Source organism: Suncus etruscus, chromosome 3, assembly GCF_024139225.1.
Source record: "Suncus etruscus isolate mSunEtr1 chromosome 3, mSunEtr1.pri.cur, whole genome shotgun sequence".
Taxonomy (NCBI): Eukaryota; Metazoa; Chordata; class Mammalia; order Eulipotyphla; family Soricidae; genus Suncus; species Suncus etruscus.
Window position 1 is genome coordinate 154,259,845 of NC_064850.1, and position 18,904 is coordinate 154,278,748.

Genomic DNA, 18,904 nt, shown 5'->3' on the forward strand with positions numbered 1-18,904 from the left:
AAACTAATATAAAGGAAATTTAACACATATGATGCAGTAACAGGTCTTGTTTAGATTCTGTGACAATTACTAAAACTTTCTGGGGTTTTCCAGGTAAGTGGTAAAAATTAAAAATAACCTGGATACTAAAACATTAAATTAAGCTTAATTTTTGGTTTCATATAGAAAAATAGTCCTGGGGCCGGGAAGGTGGCGCTAGAGGTAAAGTGTCTGCCTTGCAAGCGCTAGCATAGGACGGACCGCGGTTCGGATCCCCCGGCGTCCCATATGGTCCCCCCAAGCCAGGGGCGATTTCTGAGCACATAGCCAGGAGTAACCCCTGAGCATCAAGTGGGTGTGGCCCAAAAACCAAAAAAAAAAAAAAGAAAAATAGTCCTGACCTGCTAGATATAATGAAATGTTGACTACATCCTAGGGATATACCCTAGGAAACACAACACAAAAATGCCTTTTGCACATCTATATTCAATGCAGTGCTATTTACAATAGCCAGAATCTGGAAACAACCCAGATGCTCTTCAACAGATGAATGGCTAAAGAAACTGTAGTACATATACACAATAGAATATTATGCAGCCTTCAGGAGAGATGAAGTCATGGAATTTTCCTATATATGAATGGACATGGGAACTACTATGCTGAGTGAAATAAATCAGAGAGAAAGAGAGACACACACACAGAATAGTCTCACTTATCTATGGATTTTAAGAAAAATAAAAGACATTATTGTAATAATACCCAGAGATAATAGAGATGAGGGCTGAAAGGACTGGCTCATGATATAAAGCTCACCACGAAAGAGTAGGAGTGTTCAGTTAGAGAAATAAGTATACTGAAAACTATCATGACAATGATAGTGAGTGAGAAAAATAGAATGCCTGCCTTGAATACAGGCAAAGGGTGGGGGAGGAGGGAGATGTGGGGCACTGGTGGTGGCAATGTTGCACTGTTGAAGGGTTCTTTCTATGACTGAAACTCAACTACAAACATGTTTGTAGGGGCCGGAGAGACAGCACAGCAGTAGGGTGTTTGCCTTGCATTCAGAAGGACAGTTGTTCGAATCCTGGCATCCCATATGGTCCCCCGAGCCTGCCAGGAGTGTAGAGCCAGGAATAGTCCCTGAAAGCTGCCGATGTGACCCAAAAAAAAAAAAAGAAACATGTTTGTAATCATGGTGTTTAAATAAAGAGATTTTTTTGTTTGTTTGTTTTTGTTTTTGGGTCACACCCCACAGTGCTCAAGGGTTATTCCTGGATTCACACTCAGAAATCGCTCCTGGCAGGCTCGGGGACCATATGGGATGCCGGGATTCAAACCGATGACCGGGATTCAAATCGATGACCGTATGCATGAAAGGCAAACGCCTTACTCCATGCTATCTCTCCGGCCCCAAATAAAGATATTTAAAAAAAAAAAAAAGACATGTTAATAAAATTCTTCAATGTTTTAGATTTTTCTTTGAAGTCCTACATGTTTATTTGTAAATAATTTAATTACAAATTAAAGTAAATAAAGATAGTGGAAGAGTGGCTGAGTGACCTAATCTATGAATATAACTTCCTCTAAAAGAAAATCAATTCTGGTATCTATGAAAACTTTTAAATCATAGTGAATATCTTCATGTTCTTAGAGGATAAGATTCACTAAAAAAGAAATTCACAAAACAAAAAGTTATATCATACATAACTTATAAAGACTTTCTACTTCAAATTATTTTAGAGGTACTTACTGCTGGCAAAAGAGACTGCATATTTTGATTAGAATCTGCTATTGTAGCAAGATAGACCAAATTTGTATGTAACATCTGCTGATACCTATAAAAAAAAAAAACACAACATTAGAAACTCATTTTCTTCCTAGCTACTTAAATACAGACTTTATAATTCTTTTTCAAGCTCAATAAAGATTTGTTACCTGAACATCCAAAGCATTTCAACTTTTCCTAGTTTTCTACAAATAGCTCCAAATAGTACACTTGACCATAATGAACAAAGATGTTATCATGTGCTAGATACTGTAGTTTGGAGTCAGGGGAGTACTGGAGGTAAGTGGACACTGGTGAAGAAATTGGGATTTAAACATTGTATGCCTGTGGGGCCTGAGAGATAGCACAGCCATAAGGCATTTGCCTTGCACCCAGCAGATCTAGGACAAACAGTGGTTCAAATCCCAACATCCCATATGGTCCCCCGTGCTGCCAGGAGCTATTTCTAAGCGCAGAGTCAGGAGCAATCACTGAGAGCTGCTGGTATGACCCAAAAACAAACAATAAAATAAAACAAACAAACAAAAAATTGTACGCTTGAATCCCAGTCATGAACACCTTTGTAGTTTTGAGGTGTCTAAAACAATTTTTATTTGCTTATCTGGGATACAAAATAACAATGCTCAGGGCTTACTCCTAGCTTTGCACTTAGAGATCACTCCAGGATGGGTTAGGGGACCATATAGGGTGTGCCAGAGATGAAACCAGGTCACCTGTATACAAGGCAAATACTCCACCTACTGTATTATCTCTCTGGCAACCAAATAAAAATCTTTAAATAGGGCTGGAGCAATAGCACAGCAGTAGGGCATTTGCTTTGCAGGCAGTCAACCCCAGACAGAGTAATTCTTAAGCAGTAACCCATGAGCACTGCCTGGTATGCCCCCCCCCACCAATTTATATGCTGTTACAGGGAGATAAGAGGAATGAAACAGCAATGTCACAAAGTATTAACTTACAAAAGTACAATGCAGGGGCTGGAGCAAAAGCACAGCAGTAGTGCAGTTTGCCTTGCACACAGTTGACAGAGATGAACCCAGACAGATTTGATCCCTAGCACCTACCATATGGTCACCTGAGCCTGCCAGGAGTGATTTCTGAACATAGAACTAGGAGTAACCCCTGAGCACTGCTGAGTGTGCCCCCCCCCCCAAAAATAGCATAGGGGCCAGAGCGATGGCACAGTTGGTAGGGTATTGGCCTTGCACGTGGCCCACCTGGGTTTGATCCCCAGCATGCCATATGGTTCCCCGAAACTGCCAGAGCCTATCCCTCTGAGCACTGTTGAGTATGGCCCAAAAACAAAACAAAACAAAAAAAAAAGGACAAAATAAATCTGCATTACTGGTGATGAAGTTCATTGTGCATTGTGATCTTACTTACAAATTAAGTCTTTATAATAAAACTCTCTTCATAATTTTAAAAATTAACTCAGAAGGGGACTGTGATCCTTGGCATTCCATAGAAGTTAGCCCCACCAGGAGTGACCCCTTATTGCAGAACTAGGCGTAAACTCTGAGCACAAAGAGGTGTGACCCCAAAACAAAACAAGACATAGATAGAACTATAATTTATGGTATAAAAGGCTGGAGCAATAGTGCAGCTGGTACGGCATTTGCCTTGCACACAGTTGACCCAGGTTTTATCCCAGCACCCCATATGGTTCCCGGAGCCTGACCATGAGTGATCCCTAAGAGCAGGGCTAGACTAAACCTTGAGCATCAACAGGTCTGGCCATAGCCAGCATCACCGTCGTCCCCACCCCCCACATAAAAGAATAAGTAGTCAGACCCAAATGAAGATGATCTACAAAACCACTGCTCTTTACTACACACCATGAGAACAATATGAACAATAAAAGCACAGTGCCACACTAATGTATATTCAAGAAAAAAGATAATTACTGCAACATTACAACCTGCACAGAATCCTGAAACTAAAAAAAAAAAAAAAAAAAAAAAAAAGATTTGAAGGCAAATGACAAACTTTAAGAAATGTCTGAATAAAAAAAATAAAATTGTCTGAATAGGGGCTTGCATGATAGCACAACAGGTAGGGCATTTGCTTTGCATGCAGCTGATCCAGGTTTGATCCCTGGCATCCCATATGGTGCTCTAAGTAATGGCAGGAGTAATTTCTGAGAGCAAAGTCAAGAGCAACCGCTAAGCTCTGCCAGGTGTGACCCAAAAGCCAAAAGAAAAAAAAATGTTTGGAAAAAAAAATATTTGAATGGGACAGAGAGATGGTACAGGAGGCCAACTACTTTTGCAAACTACACAATCCAGTAACATATATGGACCCCTAAGCCACCATGATCAATCCTGAACACAGAAACAGGAAAAGCCACAGAGCACTACTAGGTGTGGCCCAAACCCCTTCCCTCCAAAATCATCTGAAGATTAGATATTGCATTATTAAATTTCAGAATTGGGCCAGTGGACTGGAGCAATAGCACAGTGGGTAGAGCACTTGCCTTGCACACAGCTGGCCCAGGTTCAATCCCCATCATCCTATATGGTCCTGGAGCACCACCAGGAGTTTCTGAGTGCAGAACCAGAAGTAAACCCTAAGCACCACCAGTTGTAGCAAAAAAAAGAAAAAAACCCACCAAGGAATTGACCCAGAGCAATAGTACAACGGGTAAAACACTTGCCTTGCATAATAAGGCAGACCCAGCTTCAATCTCAGGTGTCCCATATATAACCCCTAACCCATCCAGGAGTGATTCCTAAGTTTAGAGCCAAAAATAACCCCTGAGCACCACCGACTATGGCCCAAAAACAAAGTCATTGTATTTTGGGTATTTTGGAGGGATGTTGTTCTTTTGTCATGCTCAAGCTCTGAGCTCTTGGAGCAGTGGTGCATCGGTAGGACATTTGCCTTGCAAGCGACTGACCTAAGATGAACCACGGTTTGATCCCCCTGTGTCCCATATGGTCCCCAAGCCAGGAGCGATTTCTGAGTGCATAGCCAGGAATAGTCCTTGAGCATCACCGGGTGTGACCCAAAAAACAAAAAACAAACAAAAAAGAGTATCTTAAAAAGGGCCCGGAGAGAGAGCACAGCGGCGTTTGCCTTGCAAGCAGCCGATCCAGGACCAAAGGTGGTTGGTTCGAATCCCGGTGTCCCATATGGTCCCTCGTGCCTGCCAGGAGCTATTTCTGAGCAGACAGCCAGGAGTAACCTCTGAGCATCGCGGGGTGTGGCCCAAAAAAAAAAAAAAAAAAAAGAATATCTTGAAAACGTGTTCCTTTTTGGGTCGGAGAGATAGAATGGAGGTAGGGCATTTGCCTTGCATGCAGAAGGACGGTGGTTCGAATCCCGGCATCCCATATGGTCCCCTGAGCCTGCCAGGAGCGATTTCTGAGTGTAGAACCAGGAGTAACCCCTGAGCGCTGCCGGGTGTAACCCAAAAACCAAAAACAAACAAAAAAAAAAAAGGTGTTCCTTAAAGGGACTATTTTGAGTCTACCCAACAGTGTTCAGGAAATACTCTTGGCTCTAAGCCAGGGGTGGCGAACAAGTTCGACACAAAGCCAAAAATTTGAAACTGTGAGAGTCAGAGAGTCACACCACGCAGTGACCTGCCAAAACAGACAAACACTCACACAAAAGCATATAATTTTAACAATAATATATTAAACACATATTGCACTTTGCCATTTTGAGTGAGGGTAAAAATCCTATTCACTTGGACAAACTAGTTTGCCTGGAGCCTAGAAATGGTCTTATGTCAGGAAACTTCAGGGGTAAGGTCTCCTTGTACTTAGGCCAAAAGTTTTTCTTTTCCATACTTTGGTGGGCCCATGCAAACAATAATTGCCACTCTAACATTGTTTATACAGTGCTCCTTTGACTCTAAACCTTTAAGAAACCACTAGTAAAAATATTTGGAACTGAAAAAAAAAATGGTTTACATTAGTGTTAACATATATGCTTTTAGTTAAACTAACATTCTAGGGGATAAAGGAGGAAGAAAGGGATATATTGGGAACAGGGATGAAGGGAGGTCAACACTGGGGGTGATGGATATTCCTCTGATTCAATATTAATATGTACCTAAAATACTACTGTGAAAGACATGTAAGTCATTATGATCAAAAAAATTGTGTTTTATTTAGAAATGTTCTTTGACTTACATGTATTATTAATTATGTTATGTTACTATATTATGTTATATCAGTTTACCTCAATATGTTAATCAATTTTGTCTCTCGAATAAATTCTTACAATAAAAAAAAATTTTTTTTTTTTTTTGGTTTTTGGGCCACACCCGGCAGTGCTCAGGGGTTACTCCTGGCTGTCTGCTCAGAAATAGCTCCTGGCAGGCACGGTGGACCATATGGGACACCGGGATTCGAACCAACCACCTTTGGTCCTGGATAGGCTGCTTGCAAGGCAAACGCCGCTGTGCTATCTCTCCGGGCCCACAATAAAAATTTTTTTAAAAAATCCTGTTCGCCACCCCTGCTCTAGGGTCAAGAGTTACCTTTGGCAATGATGAGTGACCATATGTGGTGCTGGGAATAAAAATAGGATCAATCTTATCAAGTTAAGGCTTTAATCTCTGTACTATCATCTCCAATCACGTATTTATAAGCTTATTCTCAAATGTTTCAGAAAAAGAATATGGGGTGAAATTAGTGACAAAGCAAATGGGCTTATATGCTATTTATTATATGATGGATGTCCAAGGACACACAGACACACAGTTTTATTTTATTTTATTTTATTTTTAATATTTTCTGTTAAACATTTTGGGGGTGGTTTTGAGTCACACCCAGTGGCGCTCAGGACTTTAACAGGATCCACTTTATATAAGGCAAGAGCCTTAAAGGTTTATTGCCCTCAACCTACACATCAACTTCTACAAAATCTCCTTTAGGGCACTGGGGTAATTCCCAAGCAGTGTTCAGAAAATTAGGGACCATTCTAAAAATACTATCAGTGACTATAGTTCAGTACTCATCATGGTAAGGGAGTGCTCAAGTACAGTAAAGCTAAGGGGCCACCAGGACTAAACTTGGTGGTGCTGCATACAGATAAAGTCAATGCTCAAGCTTTCTGAAAAAATAACTTACTAGCCCATCTTAGGCTATTGCATCTCTTTCTTTTTCTTGTACTATTTTGAAACTTTTTTGAGAGAAATTATTCTTAAATGAAACACTTTCCATCAACCAGATATATAGGAGCCTAAGAGATAGCACAGTGGTAGGGCGTTTGCCTTGCATGTGGCCAACCCGGAAGGGACCCCGTTGATTCCCAGCATCCCATATGGTCCACCAGCCTGCCAGAGGTGATTTTTGAGTGCAGAGCCAGGAATAGCCCCTGAACACCATTGGGTATGGCCCAACAACCAATCAATCAATAAATAGTTTGCCTTTCACTCTGCTGATCCAGGAAGGATCTGGGGTGCATCCCTGGCATCACATATGGTCCCCCAAGCCAGGAGCGATTTCTGAGCTCCTAGACAGGAGTAACATCACCAGGTGTGGGCCCCACCCCCCAAAAAAACCCTGTAACCTATAAATAAAACATCAAAAATGTTGATACAGATGTTAATAGATTTTTCATCAGAGAAAAATGTTGGGGAGGATACTCACTAGATGACTAGGTGAAAGAGCTGAGAATGGGAAATAGAGTAACAGTTTCTTTTTTTCCCTCCTCAGGGATGTCAATGAGTAGGTAAGGATGTAGAGAGTCCTGGTTGAGTGCCAGTTACAAGGCAGACCAAGAACAACCCTAACAACACCAGGGATTTCAGCCTATCCATCCATGCAGGTGAGAAGAAAAGCATGTCAAGGCTTGTGCATCTGCGAGATAATCTCTCACCCACATAAGCTCCCCTGAGACCTACCTGGCAGTGGGGAAGACTGACAGTGACAAAGGAAAGAAGCACCTTGAAACTACAAAGGGAAATGTGGAAAAGCAGCACAAAAACCCACCACACCTGGTGAGTTAAGACTGAAATCCTGCAGGCCCAATCAGTACTAATCCCCTATATAACTTCTCTGAATAGATCAGAGTGAAAATATTTAGGATCTTCAATGAACTCAAAGAAACAATGGAACGGTCTGCCAATACAACACAGAATTTAAGAGCAGAAATGAGAAAAATGGATTAAGGACCTTGGAATCAGACCTGAAACCATAATGTATATAAAAGAAAAAATGGGCAGAATTCTACAACATTGAAGCTAAAGTTATGTACAAGGATGAAACAGCATTAAGTTCTAAACAAATTAAGTTTAGAAGTAAAGATAAACAAATGGAACTACATTAAATTAAGACGTTTCAGAGGCCGGAGAGATAGCACAGTAGTAGGGCATTTGCCTTGCACAAGGCTAACACAGGACAGACCCAGGTTCGATTTCCAGCATCCTATATGGTCCTCCGAGCCTGCCAGAAGCAATTTCTGTCAGAGCCAGAAGTAACACCTGAGCGCTATTGGATGTGGCACAAAAACAAACAAACAAAAAGAAAAAACTTCTACACCTCAAAGAACCAGAATACAAAAACCGCCATTGGAATGAAACTATTCACCCAATACTCATCTGATAAGGGCCTAATATCTGAGTGTGTGTGCACTAGTATATGCACTAGTAGAGTTTAACAAGAAAAAAACATCTAATGCCATCCAAAAGTGGGGAGAAGAGACGAAGTGACATTTCCTCAAGAGAGAAATAGACTGCCAAAAGGCACATGAAAAAAATGCTTCACATCATGAATCATCAGAAAGATGCAAATCAAAACTACAATGAGATTATCGCCTCACACCACAGAGTATGGCACACATCAAAAACAATAACCAGTCCTGGAATAGATAAGGAGAGCAAAGGATTCTTGTTCACTGCTGGTGGAAATGTAGACTGGTCCAGCCTTCTTGGAAACAATATGAATATTCCTCAAAAACTAGAAACTGAACTCCGATTTGACTCAGTAATACCAGTCCTGGAAATATACCCTAGAGACCCAACGACACAACACTCGGGATGGGGAGAGATAAATTAGGGAAGGGAACACTAGAACAAAGGAGAAAGGAAATAGTTTTGCAAGAGGCAGGCTTGGGAGTGAGAGGGAAACTGGGAACAATGGTGTAGGGTAGTGGAAACTAAAGAAGAGATTGCATGTGCACAGAATCAAATGCTCGTAGTCTCCATTCATCTTCTGTAATCTCCAGTCATCTTCTGCCGTCTGCTGGAGGGGGCAGTGCTTCAGCTCAGTCCACAAGTCAGGGCTGAGCTGAAGAGGAAGACGGCTGAACTGAACTGGATGCCACTGAACTATTTATTTAACCCACAATAATCGATGGCACATTTAATTAAGTGAAAAACCCATCTAAAACAGTAAAGTCGTTATATAAATATGTATAAATCCTGAATCCTTATAATCAGGGGTTTTAAAGTATAAAGAATTCAGGATTTTTGTTTTTGTTTTTGGGCCACACCCGTTTGATGCTCAGGGGTTACTCCTGGCTATGCGCTCAGAAGTTGCTCCTGGCTTGGGGGGACCATATGGGACGCCGGGGGATCGAACCGCGGTCCGTCCTACGCTAGCGCTTGCAAGGCAGACACCTTACCTCTAGCGCCACCTTCCCGGCCCCAGAATTCAGGATTTTAAACCACAATGCTTTACTGTCTTAAATGGCTTATTCACTTTATTAAAGTCGCCGTTGAATACTATGGGTTAATGTGGTATGTTAATGGTATACAGTATAACAAACAATCATGAATGTAAATGTCATCATGTATTTATTTACTTATTTATTTATTTATCATTCCTCAATTATTGAAACTGTTTTGGTTATATATTTTTATTTTTGAAATTTACCAGTGACTGTTGCATTTTCTACCTTGCTTATACTTGAGTCACTACGTTTTTCCCAATTTTTTTTTTCCCAATTTTTAGGGTAAAATTAAGGAGATTTGGCTTACACTCGAGTATATAGGTATATATATTTGTGGTCACAGTAATTCGGTTTAAAAAAAGGGAAAAAAGGACAGTGTAGATTCAAAGCCACCTAATGTTCACAAATAACATAAAGAGCAATGAGCAACAATTGCTTAGTAAGCCTGACAATGACTAAATGACCTTAATAACCATCACAAGATACAATGATTTTCACAAAAATGTTTGCTGTGTTCTTTCAATAATTTTATTCACACTGATATGTAAATAAGCAAAAATAAATAGATAAAAGATGAATAAAGTGATACAAGTAAACAGCATTAAAAGGCATACGAAAAACTATGGCTGGGGCTAGATAGTAAAATGGGCAAGGTGTCTGCCTTGCACAAGCCCAACCCAGATTAAATGGTAAAATTCCTGGCATCCCATCTGGTCTCCCAAGCCATGCCAGAAACGATTCATGGATGCAGAACCCGGAGTAATCCCTGATCCAAAACCAGCACAAAACAAACAAAAAATCCAGAAATCAGATTTCCTTCTTCTCTAAATTTTAAGACTGTATTAATATGAGGCTGGAGAGATAGCACAGCAGTAAGGCGTTTGCCTTAGACACAGAAGGACAGTGGTTCGAATCCCGGCATCCCATATGGTCCCCCGAGCCTGCCAGGAGCGATTTCTGAGCATAGAGCCAGGAGTAATGCCCGAGTGCTGCCAAATGTGATCAAAAAAATAATTATTAATATATAACACTGATTTAAGTAAAAGAAAAAAATTGGTATTTCATCACTAAGAAATTTTTCTTTTTTAAAAATCAAGAGGAGACCAGAGAGATAGCACAGTAACAGGGCGTTTGCCTTGCACACAGCCGACCTAAGGAGACAGTGGTTCAAATTCCAACCTCCCATATGGTCCCCCAAGTCTCCAGGAGCAATTTCTGAGCAGAGCCAGAATTAACCCTAGAGACAGACAGACAGACAGACAGACAGACAGACAGACAGACAGACAGACAGACAGGAGAGGTTATTTAAAAAACTGCACAGACGGGGCCAGAGTAATGGCACTGCAGTATGGTGTTTGCCTTGTATACAGCCAACAGGGATTTGATTCCTGGTCCCATATGGTCCCCCAAGCCTTCCAGGAGAGATTTCTGAGCACAGAGCCAGGAGTAACCAATAGAAACAAACTAATTTAGACATCAAAATTAATTCAAAGCCACCTAATGTTTAGAAACAAAGTAATTAACTGAAATCAACTAGCAACAAATCATACCAAACCTTCTGACAATGACTTAATCAACTCATTGTAAGATAACTTTTCACAAATTTTTTTATTACTATAGTTTTTAAAAATAAATGGGACAGGGGCCGGGCAGTGGCACTAGAGGTAAGGTGCCTGTCTTGCCTGCGCTAGCCTTGGACGCGGTTCGATCCCCCGGCGTCCCATATGGTCCCCCAAGCCAGGAGCAACTTCTGAGCGCACAGCCAGGAGTAACCCCCGAGCGTTACCGGGTGTGGCCCAAAAACCGAAAAAAAATAAAAATAAAAGTAAATAAATGGGACAGAGAAATAGCACAAAGATAGGGTATTTGCCTTGCACGCAGCCTACCAGGACAGACCCGGGTTTGATCTCTGGCATCCCATAGGATCAGTCCCCTGAGCCTGCTAGGCATGAGTTCTGAGTACAGAGCCAGGAGTAACCCTGAAAGCAGCCGGGTGCAGCGGGTATGGCCCAAAAACTAAAATATAAAAATATACAGATACTCCTCGCTTAACGACCTACCTGTTTAGCGACCACTCGCACTTACAACCATCTCTTCACCATACCTACTTTATTAACTTTATATTCTGTAATACATTGCAGTACTGTGTGCAAATTACACAATCTATGCAAATTAAAACAAGTGGAAGTTTTCAGTTTGATCTTTCTTGTTATTTTACTTATTCAGAATACTGTATTGTCAAGTACTATGCATATACTGTACTACTGTATACAGTACATGCAGTTCCTCACTTAACGACTAATTTGCTTAACAACCAAGACCTTGAAATAGAACTTGGTCGTTAAACGAGCAGTATCTGTATTATTTCATGCTAGCCAAGTGAGTAGGCTTGAGAATGGATGGGAATCCAAGGACAGTGGTGGAGGTAATTTATTGGTGGTAGGATTGATTTTGGAACAAATGTATTATAAGCAACTATGTAATACTTGGTCTTTAAATAAAATATTTTTTAACTTTGTTTTTGGCAGTACAAATGTATATCTAAAGACCATTAAACCATGCAACTAAGAGAAACTGAATCCTAATATATGCAAATTAAATCTCATTAAAAAAAATCTTTTTTTTTTTTTGGATTTTGGGCCAAACCTGGTGACACTCAAGTATTACTCCTGGCTATGCCAATGGCTCAGAAATCACTCCTGGCTTGGGGGACCACATGGAACTCCGGGGGATCAAACCGCAGTCGTCCTAAGCTAGAACAGGCAAGGTAGATACCTTATGGCTTGTACCACTGCTCCAGCCCCTAAAAATCTTATTTTTAAAAGATAGCTCAAAGGGCTAAGCAATATTTTACAATGCAGGAAGCCTGAGCTTGATTCCCAGAACCACCAAAAAGCCAGAGTAGTTCTTGAACACTTGCAGGTATGACCTCAAAAATTACAATTTTTCTGTGCTCGCTTCGGCAGCACACATACTAAAATTGGATACAGAGAAGATTAACATGGCCCCTGTGCAAGGATGACACGCAAAAATCACAATTCATTTTTTCTTTTGTTTTGTTTTGGGGCCAGAGCTGGTGATGCTCAGGGGTTACTCCTGGCTCTGTGCACAGAAATCACTCCAGGCATGAGGGACCATATGGGATGCTGGGGGATCGAACCGTAGGCTGTCCTAGGTTAGCGCATGCAAGGCAGACACCCTACCACTTGCACCACCACTCTGGCCCAATGATGTAATTCTTAAAAAGATAAAAATGGGCCGGCGCTATAGGCATTTGCATTGTAATGCGGCTGACCCAGAATGGTCCTGGGTTTGATTCCCAGCATCCCGTATGGTCCCCAAAGTCAGGAACAATTTCTGCGGAGTAACCCCTAAGGATCACTGGGTGTGGCCCAAAGAACAAAAAAAAAAAAAAAAAAAAAGGTAAAACTGTTATTTACATGGGGGGGAGCCTCACACTGAAGAGGGGTTGGTGTGCATTAGGACTTAAACCAGATATTCACATATAATGCAAGTGCACAACCATTAAGTCATATATATGTACATATATATATACACCAACACCCCACCTCTCATAACGTTGATATTATTAATAAAAAGTTAACCAATACAAAAAAATTTTCATATCAATCTTACTGAGAACACTCTGAAGTCTTTCCTTTGTTCTGATAGTCCATTATACACTGAATAAGGTGGTTATTTTCATCCAACATCTGAAATGAAAAAAAAAAAGTTCATTGTAAATCTAGTACAATATAAAGTTTCTTCCAAGCCCTCAGATTTATAGAAACTCAGTGCTAGGGTCCAAGGATTGGAGGAAGAAAGGGGAGGAGTGGAGGGACAGAGAGAAAGACGGAGAGAAAGAGAGCCACACCTTGACAGTACTTGGGGTGGTACTTCAGGACTGCAACCTGCAAGGTCAGGAGAGCATATATGCTTTTAAAAAGCAAACAGAGTTGTTAATCCAAGATAAGTGCCTTAACCTCTGTGCTGTGTCTCAAGTCCCAATTATTTCATTTTAAATACCTCTATTTAAATTGTATGCCTTTTAAAATAATTGAAGCTCAGAAGGGGAAATCTGAGTTTCTCTCGTATCTAACCTTTATCTAGTTTTGTAACACTAATGATTTGTAGCACTAAGAAAATTCATTTGAGGGGACAGAGAGATAACATGGAGGTAAGGTGTTTGCTTGCATGCAGAAGGTCGGTGGTTCGAATCCTGGCATCCTATATGGTCCCCTGAGCCTCCACGAGCAATTTCTGAACATAGAGCCAGGAGTAATGCCTGAGCGCTGCCGGGTGTGACCCAAAAACAAAAAAAAAAAAAAAAAAGAAAATTCATTTGAGGGGCCAAAGAATAGCACAATGGTAAGGAGTTTGCCTTGCAAGCAGCCTACCCTGGACAGACCAGGTTCAATTACCAGCATCCTGTATGGTGCCCTGAGCCTGCCAAGAGCGATTTCAGAGCACAAAGCCAGGAGTAAACCCTGAGCACCGCTGGGTGTGGCCCCAAAATAAATAAATCTCTTAAAAAAAGAAAATTCATTTTAACCTTCTCCAGAATAAAGTAAATAGATGAAAATTAGCCTAAGATTTGAGGAGAAAATTGACTAGTTTACAAGGTTTACAGGGCCCAACAGGTAACACGCAGGGCAAGGTACTTGGCAACCCATTGGTGTTTGATTGCAGTACCACAAATTCCACTCCGAGCACCACCAACAGTGATCGTTGAGCACAAAAAATAAAAAAATACATAAATAAATAAAAGTCCTGAGCATTACCAGGTATTTAAAAAATTTACGAAGTTTATACACTATAGCTCTGTAATACTCCAAATATAGAACAAATCAACTATAATATCAAAGACTATATTTATTATACACTTTATGTGTAATAATATTTTATGAGCTTACCATTTTAATTAAGTTGCCACAAAAGTTTGAAAAAAAATAGCAATTTACCATCCTGTCTTCTACAACAATTCAAAGCAACATTAGCTTCAAGAGTTAATTAAATAATTCATCTGACAGCTGCCACATGTAAAGTCATAGGCCCAGTTCCACAGCTTCACTAACAATGTCAAAAGATAAAAGCCACTCTGCTACAGGTCACAGTGCACAGGTCTTCTGGCTCAAAACTTTGGGGCTCCCTCAGAGGAGGATGGAGTCTCTGCCCTGGGGGAGGCCCAGCAACCACACACCACAGGCTCTACCATGCAAACCAACAAACCACCCAACTTCACTGCAATGTAACTAACTAATCTCTGCAGAGATGCCACATTAATGGAATCTCTGGGTATGCTGGTTCCCAGGCTGAGAACTCCTGAGTCTTCTTGAAGTAGGGCAGACAACCCCCACCCCACTCCCAGTACTTCTGGAATCCCCAGCACTTCCCCTAGCTACCACCATAAAACTGAGCCACCCAATTTCTCAGAGTGCAAGTAGGATACAAAATTCCACAATACTGACAGCCCAGAAGGAGTACGCCAAATTTGATGAGAAAGTAGCATAGAAGCCAACTAATCCCAATAAACAAAACCAATGACAAAGTTAAATTAGTAACAAACAGCTTAGTAAACTCAATAACCTAATTATGTAATGTAATAATTTTCACAATTTGGGGACTTGGAGGGTTTGGGGTCATACCCAGTGGTCCTCAAGAGTTACTCCTGACTGTGAACTCAGGAATCACTCTTGGCAGTGCTCTAGAAACCATATGAGATACTGGGGATCCAACCTGGGTTAGCCACACCTAAGGCAAGTAGACTCATCGTACTATCACTCCCCTCACAAATTTTCTTTTACTAAACTCTTTTTCAATAATTCCATTAGGCATTTAAGATGCAATATAAAGAGGGTCAGAGAGATAGCATGAAAGAAGGGCGTTTGCCTTGCATGCAGAAGGACAGTGGTTCGAATCCCAGCATCCCATATGGTCCTCCGAGCCTGCCAGGAGCAATTTCTGAGTGTAGAGCCAGGAGTAACCCCTGAGCGCTGCTGGGTGTGACCCAAAAACAAACAAACAAACAAACAAAAAAAGATGCTGTATAAAATAAATTATCTTGTGCCTCCTAAGGGGGCAGGTTGCCAGTAAGGGTGGGAAACTGGGGACAATGGTGAGATGGTCACAGTGATGATAGAACTGGTGTTGGAACACTGAATGCCCAAAACAACTGTAGTATGAACAACTTTGAATGCCTGGAGTAAGTAAATTATGAGCAACTTTGTAAACATGGGTGTTAAGATAATAAAATTTTAAAATAAAGTTTTAAAAATCATTTATTTATGCCAAAATAGCATGGAAGAAAGAGTTCTAATAAAGCAGTTTTAAAATGGCCAGTTAGCTTCTGAGCCAGCTCTGCTAAAATGTACAAAGCAGGGCCAGAGAGATAGCATGGAAGTAAGGCGTTTGTCTTTCATGCAGGAGGTCATCGGTTGGAATCCCGGCGTCCCATATGGTCCCCCGTGCCTGCCAGGAGCAATTTCTGAGCCTGGAGCCAGGAATAACCCCTGAGCACTGCCGGGTGTGACCCAAAAACCACAAAAAAAAAAAAAAAAAAGTACAAAGCATTAACAATTTCAGGAGCTTAAAGGACTGGAGGAATAGTACAGGGGTGAAGGCATTTATTTGTCTTACATGTTTAGGACCTGGGCGTGATCCCTGGCACACTACATTATCACCTAAAACAGCGGAGAGGTACCAGGGCACAGAATCAGTAGCAGCAATCCCAAGACTGCAAGGGGTGGCACAAATCCCTCAAAAATAAAAGAAGTTGGGGCCGGAGAGATAGCATGGAGGTAAGGCATTTGCCTTTCATGCAGTAGGTCATCAGTTCGAATCCGGCTTCCCATATGGTCCCCTGTGCCTGCCAGGAGCAATTTCTGAGCCTGGAGCCAGGAGTTTCCCCTGAGCACTGGCGGGTGTGACCCAAAAACCACAAAAAAAATAAAATAAAATAAAAGAAGTTTAAAGGGAATAACCTCTAAAATTTGCTGAATAATTTGCTCATAATTTAAGTCCTGAACATATATACATGTTTTCTCCACACATTCCTCTAAGAAACTTCACTCTTAGATTATGTCTCACATCTGACATTAAGCCCTCCACACTATAAAATGAGACACTCCATGGATCGCCCTATTTAAATACCTAAGAGAGTGAAAGGAAAACCCTGCCTAGAGGGAAAAAAAAAGAAAAGAAAAGCAAAACTTAGAACTTCTCTAAAGTTCAAAAATAAAAATAAAAACACGAAAAGTTCGGGATGTACGCTTTGCACTTGGGTGTGCTGGAGATTTTTGTTTTTTACTTCCCTTGGCAGGACAGCGCTTGCAATTCCAGGACTGACGATCTGATTCATTCAAAACATTAAAAGCAACAATTGGGCACACGTCAAATGCCACAGGAGAGAGAACAGATAGGAAACAGAAAGCCATTAACATCAATCAATTGGGCGTGCTATTGCGCCCAGGGTAGTGGTGGTAGTAATAGTAGTAGTCCTGGACGTGGTGGACACTCTCTGGGCTTCTCCCAGCTTCATCCAAACTCCGGGGGCATGAAAACAAAACGGGAACATTTCAGGTAAACGGCTAAGTTGAGTTTAGCAAACTAGCCTGTCCCAAAGTCGAGCAGGGCTGACGTTCAGAACGCGTAGGCAACCAGGGACAGAGAACAATGAGGAACCTTTGTGTCCCCCCACTCCCCAACGGGCAAGCAGGCAGGCAGGAGGAGGGTAGGCACAGGGCCACCACAGCGCCTGCCCTGCCCTGCCTTGGCCCTTGCTCGTGTATTTGGAGTTCACGACTCGGGTGGGTAGTTAGTCGGTGGTAGCTGAGATCGCAGCGTCTCCCCCACACTGGCAGGGAGGCCTGGGCGCCTCCATCCATCCACCCAGCCAGCTGAGCTCTGGGCTCCACATGGCAATAAACGGACGAAAGCAAAGAAGCCGTCCTGAGTCCTGAAACTATTGTAGCAGGATCAGTTGTGTCAACTATGGGGTGCCTTTTCATCCATCAATAAAACATGAATAATTTGGAAAAAAGAAATTATAAATAGAACCCCTGAGCATGGATCACCAAGTGTGGCCCAAAAACAATATATATATATATATATAAACCCTGAGCATTACCAAGTGTGGCCCCCAAACAAAAAGCAAACAAGCAAACAAAAAAGAAATCATAAACCTAACTCCTGATGTGGCTCGAAAACCAAGGGAAAAAAGAAAAGAAGTCATAAATAAAACATCCTGGAAACATGTATATGGAGAGACATAGATATCAAAATGCGTGTACTGCTAAAAAAGAAGTCGACTCTACCATAAAGCACGCGTGTTATGGAAAACATCCTGATAAAAGCATGCACTTCTTAAAAGAGAAGAAACTATGAATAAGACAAAATGCAACATGTACAGGGAGACACAGATGTGCTGAGAAATGGTCCCTTGCCGTCGAGCATGCATGTTCGAAAACATCCTAAGAAAGCCCTGCCTTACTTTTGGAAGAGAAAGCAAGAAGGCGCGGCGGGGCCTCCGGGTCCTCCTTCCCCCCTCGCCCAACTTCCCCCGGGCCTGGGGCGCAGCTAGGTGGGAGTCCGTGGGGAGCGCGGGGCGGAGGCGGCGGCGACCGGCCCCGGACCCGGACCTCCAGGCGCCCCACGGCCGCCCCTCCGTCGCGGCCGCCGTCCCCCGGCTTTGTGCCGCGAGCAGCGAGCCGAGCGCCCGGCCCGCGCGGGAAGGGCCGCTCCGAGCCCCGGGCCCCCGTCCCCGAGGCCCGCGCCCACGCTCCCACGCGCCCCAGGAAGGAGCCGGCCCCCCCGGCCTCCCTCGCCGGCCCTCGACGCCCTTCACCTTCTGGATGGCGGCGGGCGTGATCTCCCCCTTGCCGCGCTGCCTCGGGGCGGCGAACGCCACCGACATGTTGCCGCCGCGGCCGCCCAGGGCGAGTCCCGAGCGGAGGAGGCGCCCTCCCGGAGGCGGCGCCGGCGCGACGCTCGGCCCGGACCACCGCGGGAAGGCGGCGCGGGACGGGGGCGCTGCGGGGCCGACCGGGTCGGGCCGCCCCGGCCGAGCGCTCGGGCCCGCTCGAGTCTGACGCCGAGGAGTCACTCCGGAGCCGTCGCGCCTGGAGGCCGCCTCGCGATCTCCGCCGACCCGCTCGCCCGACTCTCCTCCCGGCCGCGCTCCGCCGCCACCCCCCGCCCTTGCGCGAATGGGACAGCCCGCAGCCGCCGCGAGTCAGGAAATGGTTTCGCCGCCGCCGCCGCCGCCGCCGCCGCGGGAGGGGGAGGAGGGAGGAGGAGGGAGGGGAGGAACGAGAGGAGCTGGCGCTGGCCGAGCGCCGATTCGCTGGTTTGAACGGATTCGGCTACGCCCCCCCCCCCAAGCAAAAGCGCCCCTCCGAAGCCTCGCTCCCACACGCACCCCTACGCGGTGCCACCAAGCGTGACCCCAGGTCCCGAGACCGAGGCTGTGATGTGACCTGTGCTCAGGGGCTGTTGGCCAACTTGTTGCCTAGCTGG

General features: G+C 43.3%; 2 protein-coding genes and 1 non-coding gene across 5 annotated transcripts in view; 1 reads left to right on the forward strand and 2 right to left on the reverse strand.

Annotated features, from left to right (window-relative positions):
* The window catches only part of SS18 (SS18 subunit of BAF chromatin remodeling complex), a 70,836-nt gene extending 52,523 nt beyond the window's left edge, over positions 1 to 18,313 (reverse strand). For both annotated transcript variants that reach the window (XM_049769565.1, XM_049769563.1), the window contains exons 1-3: positions 18,234 to 18,313; positions 13,028 to 13,104; positions 1,730 to 1,814 (exon numbers count right to left, since the gene is read on the reverse strand). In XM_049769565.1, coding sequence (XP_049625522.1) covers positions 1,730 to 1,814; positions 13,028 to 13,104; positions 18,234 to 18,302 — 231 coding nt within the window. In that variant the 5' untranslated portion in view covers positions 18,303 to 18,313. The remainder of the gene's footprint in view (positions 1 to 1,729; positions 1,815 to 13,027; positions 13,105 to 18,233) is intronic.
* KCTD1 (potassium channel tetramerization domain containing 1) overlaps positions 1 to 18,904 on the reverse strand; it is an 802,770-nt gene that overhangs the window by 429,551 nt on the left and 354,315 nt on the right. The gene's annotated exons all lie outside the window — the stretch shown is intronic.
* Positions 12,342 to 12,444, forward strand: LOC126004815 (U6 spliceosomal RNA). Its single transcript, XR_007494062.1, has one exon. It is a non-coding gene; the product is annotated as a U6 spliceosomal RNA (small nuclear RNA).